Genomic DNA, 19,817 nt, shown 5'->3' with positions numbered 1-19,817 from the left:
TGAGAAAGAAGTGACATTGACATTATGTGAAGCCACTAAAAAGGCTTCAGAGAGGAAGGAGGTTTAGAAGAGGAAGAAAACTGCCAACATGAGACTTGAAGAATGAAAGGAACTGGGCAAACAAAACAAAGAAGACAGCTAATGCAAAGGAGAAGCTGAAGCTAAGTCAATCACAGAGTGGAAATTTAGGTAGACACAACCTTTAAGAAACTGCCTGCAGTGCAAGAGACCTGGGTTTGATTCCTGGGTCAGAAAGATCCCCTGGAGAGGGAAATGGCAAACCACTCCAGTATTCTTGCCTGGGAAATCCCACAGACAGAGAGCCTGGCGGGCTAGAGTCCATGGGATCGTGAGAGTCGGACACGACTTAGTGACTAAACCATCACCACCAACCTTTAAGAGCTAAATTAAGCAATTTGGACATAGACCTGTATGTAGTAAGAACTATCCTACAGTCAATGTAAGGAATCACTATTTAATTCAAGTGGGAGAGATAATAAAGACTAATTAAGAGGTTATCACTCACCTAGAGCCAGACATCCTGGAATGTGAAGTCAAGTGGGCCTTACAAAGCATCACTACGAACAAAGCCAGTGGAGGTGATGGAATTCCAGTTGAGCTATTTCAAATCCTGAAAGATGATGCTGTGAAAGTGCTGAACTCAATATGCCAGCAAATTTGGAAGATTCAGCACTAGCCACAGGACTAGAAAAGGTCAGTTTTCATTCCAATCCCAAAGAAAGGCAATGCCAAAGAATGCTCAAACTACCACACAGTTGCACTCATCTCACACACTAGTAAAGTAATGCTCAAAATCCTCCAAGCCAGGCTTCAGCAATACATGAACCGTGAACTTCCAGATGTTCAAGCTGATTTTAGAAAAGGCAGAGGAACCAGAGATCAAATTGCCAACATCCACTGGATCATGGAAAAAGCAAAAGAGTTCCAGAAAAACATCTATTTCTGCTTTATTGACTATGCCAAAGCCTTTGACTGTGTGGATCACAATAAACTGTGGAAAATTGTGAAAGAGATGGGAATACCAGACCACCTGATCTGCCTCTTGAGAAACCTATATGCAGGTCAGGAAGCAATAGTTAGAACTGGACATGGAACAACAGACTGGTTCCAAATAGGAAAAGGAGTCCGTCAAGGCTGTATATTGTCACCCTGCTTATTTAACTTCTATGCAGAGTACATCATGAGAAACGCTGGACTGGAAGAAGCACAAGCTGGAATCAAGATTGCCAGGAGAAATATCAATAACCTCAGATATGCAGATGACACCACCCTTATAGCAGAAAGTGAAGAGGAACTCAAAAGCCTCTTGATGAAGGTGAAAGAGGAGAGTGAAAAAGTTGGCTTAAAGCTCAACATTCAGAAAACAAAGATCATGGCATCCAGTCCCATCACTTCATGGGAAATAGATGGGGAAACAGTGGAAACAGTGTCAGACTTTATTTTTGGGGTCTCCAAAATCACTGCAGATGGTGACTGCAGCCATGAAATTAAAAGACGCTTACTCCTTAGAAGGAAAGTTATGACCAACCTAGATAGCATATTCAAAAGCAGAAACACTACTTTGCCAACAAAGGTCTGTCTAGTCAAGCCTATGGTTTTTCCAGTAGTCATGTATGGATGTGAGAGTTGGACTGTGAAGAAAGCTGAGCACCAAAGAATTGATGCTTTTGAACTGTGGTGTTGGAGAAGACTCTTGAGAGTCCCCTGGACTGCAAGGAGATCCAACCAGTCCATTCTGAAGGAGATCAGCCCTGGGATTTCTTTGGAAGGAATGATGCTAAAGCTGAAACTCCAATACTTTGGCCACCTTATGTGAAGAGTTGACTCACTGGAAAAGACTCTGATGCTGGGAGGGATTGGGGGCAGGAGGAGAAGGGGACGACAGAGGATGAGATGGCTGGATGGCATCACCGACTTGATGGACATGAGTTTGAGTGAACTCTGGGAGTTGGTGATGGACAGGGAGGCCTGGCATACTGGGATTCATGGGGTCGCAAAGAGTCGGACACAACTGAGTGACTGAACTGACTGAACTGAAGAGGTTATGAAAACTCCTAAGTGAAAGGTAATAAAAGTCTTACATATGTTCATGATAATGGAGAAAAGGAGATACTTCCAAATTTAAAAAGGCCAGCACTTAGTAACAGATATATAAAAGTGGAGTGGGATTGAAGAAACTAAAGACAAGATAATATCAAGGTTTCTAAATTAGGACACCAATAGATGTGGTGTGATATTTTTAAAACATGGCCACATATTTACTAGTACCCCTCCCATTATGAAGTGAGGTCTATGCCTCCTCCCCCTTGAATCCGGGAAGCACATGAGTACTTCAGAACCAGAACCCGGCCTGATGACCAAGACTAGATCACAAAAGGCCATACATCTTCCTCCTCATTCAGTGGGGCATTAACTCTCAAAGCTCTGAGCAGTCACATAAGAAGTCCAACTGCACTGAGGCTGCCATGCTGCGATTAAGCCCATGTGATATGGAAAAGCCAGGTAAAGGTACTCCAATCAACAATTCCAGCTAAGCTCAGCCTTCAAATCATCCCGGTCTAAGGACCAAGCATATGAATGAAGAGTCCCAGATAATTTCTGTCCCCAGCCATTTGAATCTTCCCTGGTGAAGCCCCAAATGTTGTAGAACAAAGTCAAACCATCCCACCTATGCTTTAGCCAGATTTGTGTCCCATAGAAACCGTGAGCAAAATAAAATAGTTGTTGCTTTATATGACCAAGCTTAGGGTGGTTTGTTACACATCAATAGATAACTGACATGAGTAATGGTAGCATATAAGTGATTTATCAAAGAATACAGGAACAGAAGGTTCAGGAGAGGAAGAAAATTACGGAGTTCCATTCCAATGATTAAAATCTGACAGATCTGTAGAACACCAAATGGAGATGCTGAACAAACTACTGAAAATAAAGCTCTGGATTTTTAAAAAGAGACAGATGACAAAGAAGCAGTATATAAAGACAAAGGGAAGGCATGTTAAGTATAAGGGAGAAAAATGTTAAAAAATAGGAATGGAGCAATATGAAAAGTTAGAGAGGAAACTGAAAGGGTTGGAGAAAGAGAGAAGAATCAAGATAGAGTGATAAAAAAGCCAAACAAATAAAGATTCTCTAACACGTCAGCCACTGTGGTCAGCAGTATCAAATATAGCAGGGTATCAAGTAGAATCAAGCAATTTGGACAGAGCATATATATTTGGCAGATAGTTGATAACTACAAGAGGAAATTCAACAGCATAGTAATAAGTCAAATTACAGAAGTCGAGAAGCAAACGAGAATTGGGTAAACTGATACAGCAAGTGTAGACAACTCTCTCAAGTATGGCTGTAACCAGAAAGTCGGAGGGGGCAGAAGCTTGAGGGGACCCAGGGGCTAACGAAGATCTGCTGATTCATTCACTCACCCAACAAATACACATTCATACTTTTCGATGTGTATGAGTGAGATGAGGAGCTCTCTAGACCACGGGGAAAGAATGAGTAAAGATAAACTGAAGATAACAAAAGGAATGTATAAGTCAAATCCTAGAAAAGGCAGCAAATGGAGGATCAAGAGTCCAGGTAGAAGTATCGGGTCTGAAATCTCTTTCCCTGAGGAAGGAGAGGAACGTAATCATGATGATCACAGGAAGATACAAATGATACAGGGAGAGGACAGTAAACAAGTTACCAAGGAAAAGTCCATTTTTCAAATTGAATAGGAGGCAAGATCACATGCTAGGGGTTGAGAGAGTCATTTCCTACGCAGGTTGATAAGAAGTCCAGGGGTCCCCAAGGAGAGAGGGGTCTGGAATTCTCAAGGAGGAAGAAAGGACAAACTTTTTTTTTCCTCTACATTCCTTAGGATCATTTAACAATAATGTATCCTGCCTGAGGACAGTCTCTGGATTAAACCTTCTGGCTAATTCTGTTATCTTAAAATGTAAATTATGGGAGCAGGTCTGGTGAGGAAAATCCCATGGGCAGAGGAGCCTGGTGGGCTGCAGTCCATGGGGTTGCTGAGAGTCAGACATGACTGAGTGACTTTACTTTCACTCTTCACTTCCATGTATTGGAGGAGGACATGGCAACCCACTCCAGTGTTCTTGGCTGGAGAATCCCAGGGACGGAGGAGCCTGGTGGGTTGCCATCTATGGGGTCGCAGAGAGTCGCACACAACTGAAGTGACTTAGCAGCAGACATTCTTTGGATTCACTGGAGAGTATGTGACTCCACTGCTAACACTAGGAAGTGTGTACTCTTTCTACCCTCTTCTGATGTCTATGTCAGAATCTTTCTCTATCTCCTTTATACTTTAATAAAACTTTATTACACAAAAGCTCTGAGCGATCAAGCCTCGTCTCTGGCCCTGGATTGAATTCTTCTCCTCCAGAGGCTAAGGATCCTGACGTCTTTGCGTGGTTCAACAACAACCTTTCAGGGTGAAGAAACGTGGAATGTGATAGACAGATTGAAAATGGGAAATATTTGGAAGAGCATTTGTGGCAAATGAGAAGAGAAGTAGACCAGAGACAAGTCAAAAATCATCTAGTCACACAGAGATCCTGGCTCCAACTGAAATAACAATCTCCCAAACAGGCACTCAGGCTGTAAATTAACTAAGATGAGGAGAGCGGTAGGGCTTTTTCAGCTCTGAATTCCCATGTCAAGCATAGAACCTAGGAGATGACAGGCCCTCAACAAATGTTTTTATAAAAGAATGAATGAACAAACCTATATATGAAGGAATAAGACAAAAGTACTCTGCTGTGCTTAGTCACTCAGTTGTGTCCAACTCTTTGGGACCCCATGCAGTGCAGCCCACCAGGCTCCTCTGTCCATGGGGATTCTCCAGGCATCAATACTAGAGTGGGTTGCCATGCCCTCCTCCAGTGGATCTTCTCAATCCAGGGATCGAACAGGTATCCCGCATTGCAGGTAGATTCTTTACCAGCTGAGCTACCAGGGAAGTCCAAGACAAAAGTGCTTCACTGGAAATCTATTCATTCTTTTCATTGATTATAAACTGATAATCCCCTATGAATGTAATACGTATGAATATGTGTAGTGATCACAATTATCAAATATTTGTAAGAAAGTCATTATAAATTTATTTATAACTACTAAAATAAATCCATTTCTTATCCTAAAACAAATTCTTAGTTTTAACTAAGATTTTTGCTCTAGTTACATATATATCTTGAGTCTCTCCTCAGTAAATGTCAAAATGTGTGAGTTCAAATTCACTTAAAAAAACACTCTTCTTACCAAGAATTACTTTTGAATTGAAGAACAAAAAGGAGGGAAAATGATTTTGCAATTGTTCCTTCCAGATCTCTTGTCTGAGTTTCCTCTCCAGCTTTAAAATATCTATACTTTGAACACGAATAGTGCACCCTTCCTCCAAAATGGCTAACCATTAACAAAACAAAATATTTTTATAAGAAATGTGTATGTTGTATATACTACCAAGCAATGATTTAAAAAAAAATTAATAGGTTGCTTTAATATACTGTAATTTCTTTACAAGACTGGCATTAAAGAGAAGATAATTCCCAATATGAGCTAAGTAGTATACATCAGGATTTCCTATGAACTGTGAAAAACAGAGTTTCATTCATATTTAATCCAAATTCACATTATAACTAATATTATAGTTAATGTGTCCAGGCTGGAATTTAGAATACTAGAACAGCTAATGCTCTTATTGGCATTTACTATATGCCAGACCATGGGGTTGCAAAGAGTCAGAGGCGACTGAATGGCAACAACAATGTGCCAGACACTGTGCTGAGTGCTATATATGTATTATCTCCTTTAATACTCACAGCCTTAAGAGGTAGGTACAGGCAAAAGTTATACAGGCTGCAAGAGGCAGAGCCAGAATCAAGCCCAGGTCTATTTGCCACCAAAAAGCTGGATTGTTAACTGCTATACACATAACTATTAATGAAGAAAATCATCATGTTTTAAGTGGCAGTACATATCATGTTCTGTTTCCAAGATCAATGAACTTTTCAAAAACCAAAACCTAAATCTCAAACTAAAACTTCCCAGTTTTTCCAACATAATCACAGAACTTCAAAGACTTAAGACAATCTTAATTATGTTTAAGAGGCTCTCATAATAATTTTGTGAAATAGAGAAGTACATCTGCAAAGAGTAAGTGTGAAGACATTATGTAATCATGGGAAAAAAATAAATATTTTGAGATAAACATCAGTGGAAAAAAAAAAACCAAAGAAACACAAACTCTTTGAAGATTATACTGCTTCCTTTTCCATCTTTCAATCCAATTAAAATTCTACTTAATGATTCATTGTAGCAATGGAAAATAAGTAAAAACTTAAAATAAGATTTTGTTAATAGTCAATTAAGTAAAATGCATATCAATTTTTGAGACATTACTTGCAAAAAAATTTTATTTAGCTACAATACTAAAAAGTAATTTAAAGCTTACTGTGTATCAGCCATTGTGCTAAGCACTTCACATTATCCCATTTAGATTTCAATTTCATTTGCTCAGGGGGAAAGGGGCATAATTTAGCATTCAACAAATCATAGATAGCTTATCCAACACTTAGAACCTACATATGTGAAACATATTAGTATATATATTCACAACCACTCTTCACTTAACGTGTTCCATTGTCATTACCAACATTTACCAAGAGCCTTCTATATACCATCACTGGACTAGAGACTGAGAATTAAAAAAAAGGGAATAAGGCCAAGATCCTTGGCCCAAAAAGGTTCCTAAACTAGCATAGAAATTAAACAAGGAAACAGACCTCTCAAATAATATGGGAGGTACTAGTCCTGTCCTCAAAGCATCATAGCAGAGAAAATAAACAGCTGAAATCACCTCATGAAAGATCCATAATAAAGGTCTGAAAAAGATATGGCATTAAGGAATGAAATGAGAAGACATACTCCAGAAAGCTTTGAGTGGTAGCAGCAGCAGGAACAGGTATCTGATTTGGAGGTGGGAGGGAACCACATGACTGTCACAGGACAAAGACAATTACAAGAAAGAAGAGTTTGGTTTTATACATGTTGAGCCTGAATGTTTGTAAAGCACTCAAGTGGGCATCTACAGTAGGTGAGGCAGCCAGGTCTGGCACCCAGGAGAGATATCTAGGCTGCTAATGCATTTAGAATCCAGGGCACATGGGTAGTTACTGGGGTAGTGGGGAAAAATGAGATTACTAGACAGTATAAAATGAGAAGAGAGCCAAGTAGAATGATGGAGCACACTATCATTTAAGAATCAGGAAAAGAATAGAATGCAGCCCACTAAGCCACAAGCCCTCCTATCGCACACCACTCCTCAAAAAACAATGCAAAACAAAACTTTGCACTTATATACTATGAAACCCATCTATATACACTTGATTCATCCATGTGGCAAACATTTGTTGTCTATTTCCTAAGTCAATAGCCAAGAATGAAGACAACACAGTTCTGAATCATAAGAATCCAGCTATCATAGGCGTAGTATAACAAATAGGCTAAGGGCACAGGATCTAGGCTGGCATTCAAACCTGGCTCTGCTGTTTACTTCCTGGGTGAGCTTGGGCAAAGTACTTAGCCTCCAGCTGCTTCTGCTTATTATGTACAGGGATCATAACAGTATCTGTTCCCATATGGTTGCTATGAAGAATAAATGAATTAAGAAACATATAATGAGGAACAGTGCTTGACGTATAACAAATGTTCGATAAATGTTATTTTTATTATTTGCTATATAAAATTACCAGAATGGTTACATAGGTACATAATAGTAACAATAAATAGTGCTACTGGATTTCACAAGATGGAAGAAAGACCCTCACTGGGAGTGAACTCAGGGAGCACGTCACTAAGTACCTCTCAGGGCAGGCTAGCTCACACAGTGCCTCAGTGTGCATCAGAATGCAGTCTGCGGGTGCACATGAAGAGGAGGATACCCTGGATGTCTGTCATCACTCAATGCCCTTGAGAAGTACTCTAGGGGCACAATATAACCAGCTCAAGCCATGCATCGCAGCCTGGAGGAGAAGACCTATAAAGCTGAAGAAAATGTAGAGACACTCCAGTAGAAACATAGAAGAAACACTGTAAGCTATTAAGAACATAATATAGTCAAGCCCAAACTGGCAACAGCAAGTAACCCAGATTTGCCAGAGCACAGGGACTGTCTAGAAGAGCTGAAGATAAACCCAGAAAGGTGGATGGGAGCCAGATTACAGAAGATCTTGAAGCTCACCAAAGGCATTCAGGAGTGACTCTGAGCAGGGTGAAATGGAGTTCCAATGGTGCTCAAGTAAGAATAATCTGGCATTATGTACTGAATGGATTTGTGCTTGGGCAGGTAAGATGTGCTGCATCTGGCATTATGTACTGAATGGATTTGTGCTTGGGCAGGTAAGATGTGCTTGCAGCAGTCTCCTAGTCTGCGAGGCCCTTAAAGGCAGGGGCTGTATTTCATGCATTTCTATATTCTCCAAAGTAGCAAAGTTCTTGGGGAAGCGTAGGCACTCTGTAACTGTTTGAGGTATACATGAATGAATGAGCCAAAAAAAAAGTAATATGAGGCTTAATTAGAGTGGGAACAATGAAAAGAGAAAGATACATACTGGAAAAATATTGCAGAGACAAGGACATTTGCTGGCTGATGAAATGTGACAAGGATAGGGCAAAATCAATAAAGACTGTAAAACTGATAAATACTAAGTGTACTGCATTATAGGTTTCTGTGAAAGGCAAATATAATTATGTTCACAAAAATGCTCTATGAAAAAAAGACGGCTTTTCTCTGAAATAAAAGCTAGTTGTCTTGGACAGAAACACTACTATATTTGACCTTGAACACAGGTCATCATTTTAAGACATTTATCTTCCTCTTGTCTTCACTAGATTATAAAACCTTTAAGAGTGCACAGCGTGCCTACTCTGAAACAAACTACGATAAAACCTTATTAAGTGTTGCTTTAAGCACACTTTGTCCCACTCACGGAAGAAACAATTACTGAACTGAAACAATTACCATCACCAAAATACACACACACATACACAAAGAGACATATATACACTTACGTAATTATATATACACACACAAAACAGTTTTGTTAATGCAGTCTTAGTAGGCATATTTACTTTTCTTTATATACCCATACTCATTGTGTCTGACAGTGAGTGTTAGAGGTGCTCACTAAATGTCTGTTGAACTAAAATGAACTGAAGTGAACTGATTTAGGAATATCACAGAGCTTATCAATGGTTTCTGGTGACCTTTACCTTCCCCTCTCCAGTTTCAGTGCTTCTCTGTTCACTAAATTTACCCTGTAGAAGAATGAGATCCATAATAAAAGTGGTTAAGAAGATAGAAAAAAGAAAGACTAAAATATATGATCGGTAATATGTATAATCAGTGTTGTGCCAGAAAATGTTTAACAATGGCCCAGGGTGAGCTGGGAAGTCTAATTTTCAGTATTTGTCTATTTTCATTAATTAAATACTCCCACCATGGCCTATTTTGAGCTAACAACAGGATATCAACTGGAAAATTCTTAAAAATTTAACAGTTCTCACAACTAGCACGAGCCAGCTCCAATATACCACAGGAGTGAATATTTAAATGCATGGTACACGTGACAGGATCCCAGATTCTGCCCTGTAACACTACCTGCCACCTCCCCAAAGGAAAGTACAAAAGGCAAAGAAAAGGCAGGGAAAATTCACACCCTATTCCTGTAAGGCTTTTATTTCCAGCTATAAAGTAGTCTTCTTTTGAACTGGCATATGATCCAGCTCAGAAATTTTCTTTTGCCTTGGCCAGTGACAACCAAACTTTTTTGACTACGTACCCCACTCGGTGAAAAATGTTCAGGTATACAACCTCAATACATGTTAATACATCTGTTGACTTTATTAGAGCCACTATACTAATTTACTATAAATTATAAAGTGTATACAAAAAACATAAATTTTAAAAGATAAAAATTCATACAACATAAAGAAAAATTCCACATTCCAATGACTATCTTACATATCCCCTGGGGTTTATATAACCCTGTTTAGAGATTATTAAGACCAACATTGTAAGTAAAATGAATAACTTTCTGGACCTGTTTCCTCTAAGCCAACAAACAAGCCTTATTAGATCTTCCTACTGTGATGCTGAAAAAGGGCAACCCAAAGAAGAAAGGAGAAAACGGTTAGCAAGGTCTTGGGCAAAGCTGGCTTAAAGGGTAAGCGGGTCAGAGACCCCTCTTACAACACAAGCTCCATGGAATTAAGACTCCATGGGAATGAATCACTAGATCAGCTCCAAAGACACCATCACGCCTGGAGATTTTAAGCCCCAAAGCAACATACCCTAGTACCATTCCCCAGTAAATGTCCCTGGACATAAGCCATCTATATCAGCTCAGGCAATGAGAAGGCCTCGGAGGAATCTTGAGTTTTCCCTATAGACCAAATATGTCCTTGAAATAAATGCAATATTACTAAAATCTTAAGTTGGGGAATACAGATTATAAGACTATGCCAGATATATATAAATCATATATTTATATATGATCTATCTTCTTTTCTATATGCAGTTAGTCCTCCAGCAGATCACAGTTTAAGTCAAACATGTTGCTCCCAAATCAAAAACACTGTTAATCAAGCTATATACAATGAATCTTTCTTAAATACATGCAAACTAATTAACTAGGACAAGACAGTAACCAATTATAAAATACTGCATTATGTCTGATTATCTTTGAGTTCCACAGCATGCTGCTCAAATTTCCTGACTTTCTTTTTTCTAAGTTATATACTAACATTGCTAAAGAAAAAAAATCAAGAAATGAAAAAAAAAAAAAAACAACTCAACAGAATACTGAAGCCCTGCCTAAGGAAGATTCTACAACGTCTTTAAAGACACTTAAGGATACTAAAATGCTTTCTGAAAAAGTGGCCCAGAGAAAAACATTGCTTTTCCTTTCTTGCGGCCAATTTCCCTGTCATACATCTAGACCATTAAAGACGAAGCTGCTCTCATGCCTGAAGGAGGGGGTGGGGGTGGGGGTGGGGTGAAGCAAACAGAAAAACAGAAATTTCGGAGCTACCATCTCACCAAACTAGCAACATCTAGGACTTCTCTGGTTGTGTGCTGGATAAAAACCCACTTTCCAATGCAGGGGACATGTTTTGATCCCTGGTCTGGGAAAATTTCACAGGCTGTCGGGCAACTAAGCCCACGCACCACAACTACTGAAGCCTGCCACGCTCTAGGGCCCTCGAGCCGCAACTGGTAACCCTGTCTGCTGCAGCTACTGAAGCCCGTGGGCCTAGAGGCAGCGAGATGCCTGTGCACCACAAAGAGTGGTGCTCACTGTAACTAGAGAAAGCCCGTGAGCAGCAACTAACACCCAGCACAACCAAAATAAATGAATGAAAATAAATAATAAATTTTTTTAAAAACTAGCAACATCTGACATGAAGGAATCAATCCCTTTTAACTATTTTTTTCATCCTTAGATCGTTTATTACATGGTTACTTCACATTATCTTATGACTCAAAGCTTTGGCTGAAATAATATCCAAATTAAAAGATCCCCACACCTATGAATTTACTTACCTTCCTATCCACTGAACTTTTCCTGTTTCCTCCCTAATTTAAGAAAGATGGGGTCCTTTCTTCAAGGTAACTAAGTGCTTTAATAAAAAGTATTCTTTAAAAAGTAGTACTGGATTTTATTTCAATAAAGTTGCCTAACCATACACGAGTATCTCTCTTCTATTCCAAATTCACATTGAAACCAAACAAACAAACAAAAAAAGCTTAAAACTAAATTAAAAATAATCACACAAGAAAACAAAAAAGAATGCATTAGCAATTTAGAGTTCTAAAAAATTCTAGATGCATGGCTCAACCTTTGCTGCTGCTGAGTCACTTCAGCCGTGTTCGACTCTATGCGACCCCATAGACGGCAGCCCACCAGGCTCCCCCGTCCCTGGGATTCTCCAGGCAAGAACACTGGAGTGGTTTGCCATTTCCTTCTCCAATGCATGAAAGGGAAAAGTGAAAGTGAAGTCGCTCAGTCACGTCCAACCCTCAACGACCCCACGGACTGCAGCCTTCCAGGCTCCTCCATCCATGGGATTTTCCAGGCAAGAGTACTGGAGTGGGGTGCCATTGCCTTCTCCGTGGCTCAACCTTTAGCATGCATCAAAATCACCTAGAGGGCTGGTTAAAACACAGACTGTAGGATTCCTCCTTGAGGGTTTCTGATGCAGTAGATCTGGGGCTCAAGATTTTATGTGTTTAACAAGTTCCCAGGTATTTGATGCTCATTCTGCTGGTCAGAGGACCACATTATAAGAACCACCATGCTAAATAAATAGAGATCATTAAAAGGAAGCTTTTTTATTAATTCTAATTAGCATCCTCGGAGAGACTCAAACTAATGGTACAACCATTTTTTTAAGTGATCAGGAAAAGCAACTGCAAAATAGGCAAACAGTGCTGAAAAACTAGAAAAAATATAATTTCCAAATTAAAAATAAAAAGGGCTAAATAACAACCACAACCTAATATAGCGGTGTGAAAAATAGCATAAGACATCTTCCAAAACACAGAGCAAAAGACAAAGAGATGGAAAATATGAGAGAAAAATTAACAAGCATAAACAATCAATATCTACCTAATAGATTTCTGGAGAAAGAACAAGCACATCACAAAAAGTAATCAATGAGGAAATTTTCCCTAAGCTGAAAAAGACTCAAGCCTTGTACTGCTTGCCCAATTTCCAAACAGGTAAAAAAAAATGTAATGCCAACAACCATATCTGTGATATTTCTAAATTTAAAAGACATAAAGGAAACTCATAAAAGCCTCAAGGGGAAAAACACAGGTTATTACAAAGCAGTATGAATCAAACTATCACCAGACATCTTATTAGCATGCTAGAAGAAAATGGAAAGCTGTTTTCAAGGTTCAGAGAGCAAATTATCGTGAACCTGGAATTCTACATCTAGTCAAACTAGCAAATATGAAGGTAAAATAAAGACACTTTTGGAAATTTAAGGACTTAAGAAAACTGACTTCCTGTATCAGTTTCCTACTTTTACTGTAAAAAATTATCACAGAAATTCAAATGGGTTTCAATGAGCTAGAATTCAGGTACTGACACGATTACATACCTTTGGGAGGCTCTAAGGACAAAAAAACATTTCTTGCCTTCTCTAACTTCTAGAGGCTACCTGAATTCCTTGACCAGCAATCCCCTTTCATTTTCATCACCATTATTAAATGTAACCAGTACTTATGGCAGATTTTTTAGCCCCTTAAAGACATGCAAATAACTAGAGCTACAATATACAGCCCCTGATAAGAGTAAATGAAAAACATCAGTATGCTCTAAATCATTGACTTAAAAATGTTAATAAATTAGTAGTTCTATTAATAAATACCTACCGAATCATTCGCTGCTAGAGCAAGTGCAAGGTTCACTGTAAGAAACAAAGAAGTAATTAAATTTAGTAACTTTCCTTCTACCAGAATTTATTTTGCCTTTTAATATTTTCAATGTAATAACCAAAGCAAGTAAAATTTTAATATAAATCCTTTATTAAAAAAATAAACAAGGACATGGAGAGACTATAGAAAGTAAAAAAGACAAAAAGGAAAGTAACATTTCAGCATAAGCAACAGATGCCTGCCTCAAAACTTTAAATAATCCATTTATCATATGTTACAACTGTGTTTAAATAATCCATTAAATGTTTTAATCATATTAATGTATATATCATTCAATTATTTTCAAAAAATACTTTGCAGAAAAATTACTTTTTAATAAATAAAAATGGAGCTGATCCTACTGTTTTTTAAACATAAATGCAGGTAATACAGGAATTCCAAACACTCTAACTCACAAATACCCACATAACTGAAAGCTTGGACCAGTGAGGAAAGGGAAGGGAAAAAGGGAAAAAGGTAAGACAATGAAACATTTTCCCAAAAGTGCCTATTAATAGTGAATCTCAGACATAAACAGGGAAAGCAGTAGGCCCCAAAACCACTGTTAACCCAGCAAGAGAGATAGCTACATCTGAGATGAGAAAGAGGTCCAAAAAGAATATATTCCCAAACTGATAAACAGACCCTCATACTGTGGATGATAATTCCTTACCGGACAATGTTACAGATGATGCCAATACTGTTTCTTTTGAAGTATTTAAGAACATAAACTCTCAAGGCAGACCTGGTTCAAACCCCAGGGTCACCACTCTGTCTTTTACAATCTTGAGTATTTTTACCCCCAAGTATGTTTCCTCCTCAATAAAATGAGGTCCTATTTCATAACTGTTGTGAGAATCAAATCAAATTCTAAGTGTAAAGTCCTCAGACTAGGGAATGGCACTTGATAATTCATTATTAAATCATTATTAATGTTTAATGTTTGATTTAATCATTAAATCATAAATTATAAAATAATTCTGAATTTCAGGTATACTGTAGGTTAAACATAATCCAACTTTGAGGCAGAGTAATTCATTTCAATGTGAGGGTCTTTCTCCATTTACACAATAGAATCTAAGAGCATGTTTGCATTAATCAAAGGTCCTCATTCTAATCCAAAATATTTCTAGCACATATTCAGATGGGAAATATTTTGAGACAGTTTGGAATTGGAATAAATATGTATAAGGGAAAGAAATATAATGCCAACAGAGTTACATAGAAATAATCTATTTCTAAAGCAGAGAGAGCAGTTATGAAAAAGTATAGATCAATTATTTGAGATAGATGGTATGATGCTAACAAAGATGAAAACAAGGAAGGGATGCTTACTAAAGCACACGTATGTCACACACTCAACATTTTCTCATATATTTTCCTGTCTAAATGCTGCCACAGCCCATAGCATTAGATGATCTTAGAACCTAAAACAATAAATAAATTTGCTTTAAACAAGTGCTAGCCTACAGATTTGACAAATTATATTGCACAAAACCCAAAGAACTTATGGCTATTATCATGAAAATGCCTTCCATCTTTAACCAAACCAAGTAAACACAGAGCTTGCAAAAGGATTCACACCACTGAAAACAGGTATTTTTTTTTTTGAAACCTTAATTTTCAAAACACAAGTAGAGGTGGATTCTAGAACTGAAAACTAAGAGCTTCCAAATTTTACAAACAAAATATCAAACAGATAGATTGTACGTCCCTAGGAAAGAAAGCAAGAGTGTGTAGGATACAGCATAAATTCATTAAGAACAATCACTAACCATTTTAAATAATAATATGGTATCTATCAAATAGTAATAGTAGGAATCTATCATAACTACAATTCTTGTTAAATCTTAATTTCTTCAAAATATCTGAAAAACTCTTCCACAATACATTCAGGTCAAAATGGGGGGAAAAAACTAAGCTAATAACACTATATAGTTGGATCTATAGCTGGTTATACAACTACAGAACTGCTGTATCCAGGAATTAACAAATATGGCTTTGAGTCAAGACACAGGATCTCTAGTGAAAGTCACAGAACTCTGTACCTGGCCCTTTTTATTTCAAAATGTCATTGGTTTCAATGGAATTAAGTGATTTTAAAGTACATATATGCCCCGAGTTTAGATTAATATCTGAGGAAAAAAAACTTTACAGATCTTAGGGAGGAGGTGCAAGATGGAGTAGGGAATTAAGAGGTTCAAACTACTATTATAAAATCAATAAGCTATAAGGATATACTATACAACACAGGGATTAGATTCAGTATTTTTTAATAACCATAAATGGAATATAACCTTTAAAAATTGTGAACTATGCTGTATACCTGGAATTTACATAATACTGTACATCAGCTACACTTCAATTTGAAAAAATGCAGAAATATGAGTCAAAAGCTGAAAAAAAAAATACATGATATATACAAGATCTTAATAGTAAGGAACTATGTCAAAACTAACAAAATGAAATACAATAAGGATAGTTATTTTTTTAATCAACTGCAAAAAGGATAGATTGGAAAAAGATCTGAATTAAGCCATTCCTATTAAAATGACTGAAAATTTTAAGTGATGCAACAAAACTTGAGAGATTTATGACTTCAAATTAATAATACAAGTTGCCTCTGTTGAACTGGAAGGAGGGGAGCTACCTTTTTACATTATTATACTGAAAGTTTTTTTAGAAATAAAAAGTTTCTTTTGAAAAAAATTGGGAATACCTGTTCATTAGTCCTGGATGGTACCTCTTACATTTCTAGTGGGACTTCTTTTATGGGTTCCGAAAGCAGCATTTCAGTCACAATGAAATCTATAATCAATTTGAAAACTCCACCAAAAAAAAAATCCTCTGTTCCAGTATATTAATATAAAGATCTAAAGATTAAATGTTTTAAATAATTAAAAGATTTTCAAATATTAGATCTATTTTGACTTTATAAATGCTGGAAAACTGTTATGGTTAAATGAAAATAGGTCACAATAATGTAAACAATCTCATTGCAACTACTTAGCTCAATGCACACTGAAAAAGATTAGAAAAGAACGCAAATAAAACAAATAAATTTAGTATTAAAAAAACAGAAATAAATTTAATATTAAACTTACTAAATGTTTTAAAAATAATAACAATCAAATGTTGAGTACTTACTATGTAGGAGACAGGGGGCTAAGTGGTTAACTTGTTTAATTTGCATGACCACCCTATGAAAAAGATTATCATCATTGTCACTTTACAGTTAAGTAAACTGAAGATCAGAGAACTTCCCTGGTGGCTCAGACGATAAAGCGTCTGTCTACCATGCAGGAGACCCGGGTTCGAGCCGCGGGTTGGGAAGATCCCCTGGAGGAGGAAATGGCAATCCACTCCAGTACTTTGCCTGGAAAATCCCATGGACGGGGGAGCCTAGTAGGCTACAGTCTATGGGGTCCCAAAGAGTCGGACACGACTGAGCGACTTCACTTTCAAACTGCAGATGTGATGGGCAACCTGACTACCTTTTCCTCGGTCAAGGAGTCAAAGACCTGGCAACATATCTAGTTCTGCCTAACTCCAAAATCTAAGCCCTCAGTCTCTACCAACTCCTCATACTAAGGAACCAGCTATTAGAAACTTCACAAACACTTTTTCAAGAACAAAACTACAACTTTAATATTGTGCACTTGCCAGTTGGCCTAAAGTTCTACTCAAAATGAGAATATCCTATAATACCTGCTGTAGTAGACTTTCCAACTCCACCCTTTCCAGAAGCCACAACTATAACTTGTTTAACACCTTCTATCGGTTTCTGCTTTGGAAGTCCTCGAGACATGATTTGTGATCTTCTTTGTTTTAGGGTCTCACTCTCAGCGCCAGAGAACTTGAGAAGAAGAAGAAAAAACAGTTTTAAAATAAGCTATCTCCATTATTACGCGGTTAAACAATGAGGTATTTGCGACTAACAGGGCTTTCTTTTCTACTTTAATTCTGCTCATCTCCATTAGTTAGGTCTTTAGTGTTATTTACAAATAGGTGTTGATAAAAACTGCAGAGACACATTGTTTAAGTTGGAATTTATTTACCAGGCGTTAAAAATAGCAAGTAAACAATCTCCCTCTTTACGGAGCTAAATCCCCCACGTGTTTTCCTTCTCTTTAACCTATTTTCTAAATAAACACTAAGAAAGCATGTGCAAGCCACACATCCATGTTCTAACCGTCTATTTCACATCCCTCTATGCCTCGCCCTGGTCCTCCTGGGGGCCTGCCTGGAAAGTGGGCACATCCAGACAACTGGGGTCTCACTGAGCAGGGGAGGGGGCCCAAGAGGGACTGAAGTGAGTTCTTGGCAAGAGGCAATTGCAGAACACCTGCAGGGAACCTGCAGCCCTGGCGCCCCAGCATCTCCGACCCGCCCGCCTCCACCTGCCCTGAAGCAACACGGACCTGGCGCCGACAAATCACTAGTCGGCTTCCCCCAAGTGGGACACGGACCCCGCCGCAGCCCCGAAGCGACACTCCACCAAACACCAGCAAACGCCGCCAAACCCCCATGGCGCGGAATACTGCCTGAAGCCCAATCCGGAAACCGTCGCGTCTGGCGCGGGGTGATGACGTCCCGTAGCAACGCTCCGCTTCCATTCCCTAGCGATTAGCCTCTGAGTTTGTTTAGCCCAGGAACGTAACTTGTCGTGGTCTCATCTGTAGCCAGGTACAAACATTTTGTAGCCTTTTACCAAACGTCTGTGAAATATTTTCACGTATATACTCTAATTTGCTCCTCACAGAAGTTCTGGAGTAAGTAGGAGACTCAATACGATTCTCTTTTCGTAGATAAGAAAACTGAGATTTAGAAAGTTTAGAAAACTGACCCGACTAAGAAGTAGGGAGTGGTGGAAGTTAAAAATGACTCCAGGTGTTCTCACAGTGCAGAATATAGTCACTTAAACACTGCCACTATTAAGGATTTTTTTTCTCCTGAGTGATCGATAGTAATAGTCTCTTTTGTGTTGGTTTTTCCTGCTGTGTGCTTATAATTCTCTGAAAGAGAAATCAGTGCCTTGCTAGGCTCCGAAAAGTTTAGCTAAATCAAAAACCAGATCTAATGAAACAAATTTCACTCAAGAAGCAACTTGAGTGAGACAAAGCTTGAAAGAGGAGATGGAATTTATCCTGGTAAAAGGAAGGATGTATCCATACATTCAAAGCAGATGAGAGTGAAGGAAATCACTTTAGGAAAGAAAGCTGGAAAGCTGATACAGAGACCCCAAAAAAGGATCATTTAGGGTGTAGGGTGATTTATCCTCACATATACCCCATATTTTCTATGGTTGAGTTTTGTTTCATTTGCTTTCTATCTGTAGAAAGTTGATTGTATAATCATTCAGTTTATTTTACTCTGATCTTTAATTTCTTTAGTTTTAATGCAACTGTAGCATAGCAACCTCAAAGAATTATTCTAAGAATTAAATCAGATATTACCGGGGGGGAAAATCCATTCAATTTAGAAGGCGCTGAAAAAAATTCAATTCCTTGCTTTTTCTTCCCCAGTCTCAAACTTTGTTACTTCATTCAGTCTTCTTTATCTTACATTAAGTTTAACACTCCTAGGTTACTGTTTTATATCACTTTCTTATTTTATTATTTTGTGATATGTTTTTATGGTTAATTTTCTCAATTTTTAAATTTGTATCTGCTCAATTTTTATAAATTATAAGCCAAAAGTATATAGTTAAGGAGAAATAGCTGTCAGAATAATCCATTTACTGAACAAGAAATGCTGAATATCTGTTTCTCTCCAGGTAACTTTGTAAGTTCTTCCAGACCTCTCTCAGATTTATTCATTTAACAAATATTTATTGAGCAACAAATACACACCAAGCACTACCCTAATCTTAGGGTTTTCAAAACTAAACTATACTGCATCTTTCCACTCAAGGACTTTACGATCCAATGCAAGAGACAGAGTAAGTTAACACACGATTACAGCATGGTTTGATAAGCATAAGAGAAAATCACTGAGTGATACAAAAGTATAAAGAAGGAGTACCAAATTCAATCAGAAAAGGCTTCTGAATAGCGTAACATCTAAGTTGAATCCTGACTATGGGTAATGTGTAGGAGTCTGCGGGATAATGACTACAGGGTTGTTGTGCAGAGGAAAGAAATGAATTGTTACGAACTGAAAATAATCTGTGTGGCTTGAGGATAGACTGTGAGGTACAGGACTGAAAGAGATGAGGCTGGAGGTTGGTAAGGTAAAGGCTGCCCAGATCATAAAAGGTTTTATACATCCTGTGAAGGAATTTGGACTTTATCTTGAGGGAATC

At 38.0% G+C, this 19,817-nt stretch overlaps 1 protein-coding gene across 4 annotated transcripts in view; it reads right to left on the bottom strand.

The window, feature by feature from the left end:
- The window catches only part of NUBPL (nucleotide binding protein like), a 408,788-nt gene extending 390,702 nt beyond the window's left edge, over positions 1–18,086 (bottom strand). For 3 of the 4 annotated variants that reach the window (XM_027520975.1, XM_027520977.1, XM_027520976.1), the window contains exons 1-3: positions 17,935–18,086; positions 17,222–17,369; positions 13,472–13,506 (exon numbers count right to left, since the gene is read on the bottom strand). In XM_027520975.1, the coding sequence (XP_027376776.1) occupies positions 13,472–13,506; positions 17,222–17,369; positions 17,935–18,042 (291 nt within the window). In that variant the 5' untranslated portion in view covers positions 18,043–18,086. The remainder of the gene's footprint in view (positions 1–13,471; positions 13,507–17,221; positions 17,370–17,934) is intronic. The other variant, XM_027520978.1, reaches the window with a different exon arrangement.
- Positions 18,087–19,817: the final 1,731 nt, after the last annotated feature.

The sequence above is a fragment of the Bos indicus x Bos taurus genome, chromosome 21, assembly GCF_003369695.1.
Source record: "Bos indicus x Bos taurus breed Angus x Brahman F1 hybrid chromosome 21, Bos_hybrid_MaternalHap_v2.0, whole genome shotgun sequence".
NCBI lineage: Eukaryota > Metazoa > Chordata > Mammalia > Artiodactyla > Bovidae > Bos > Bos indicus x Bos taurus.
This window is presented reverse-complemented; position numbering and strand designations above follow the sequence as displayed.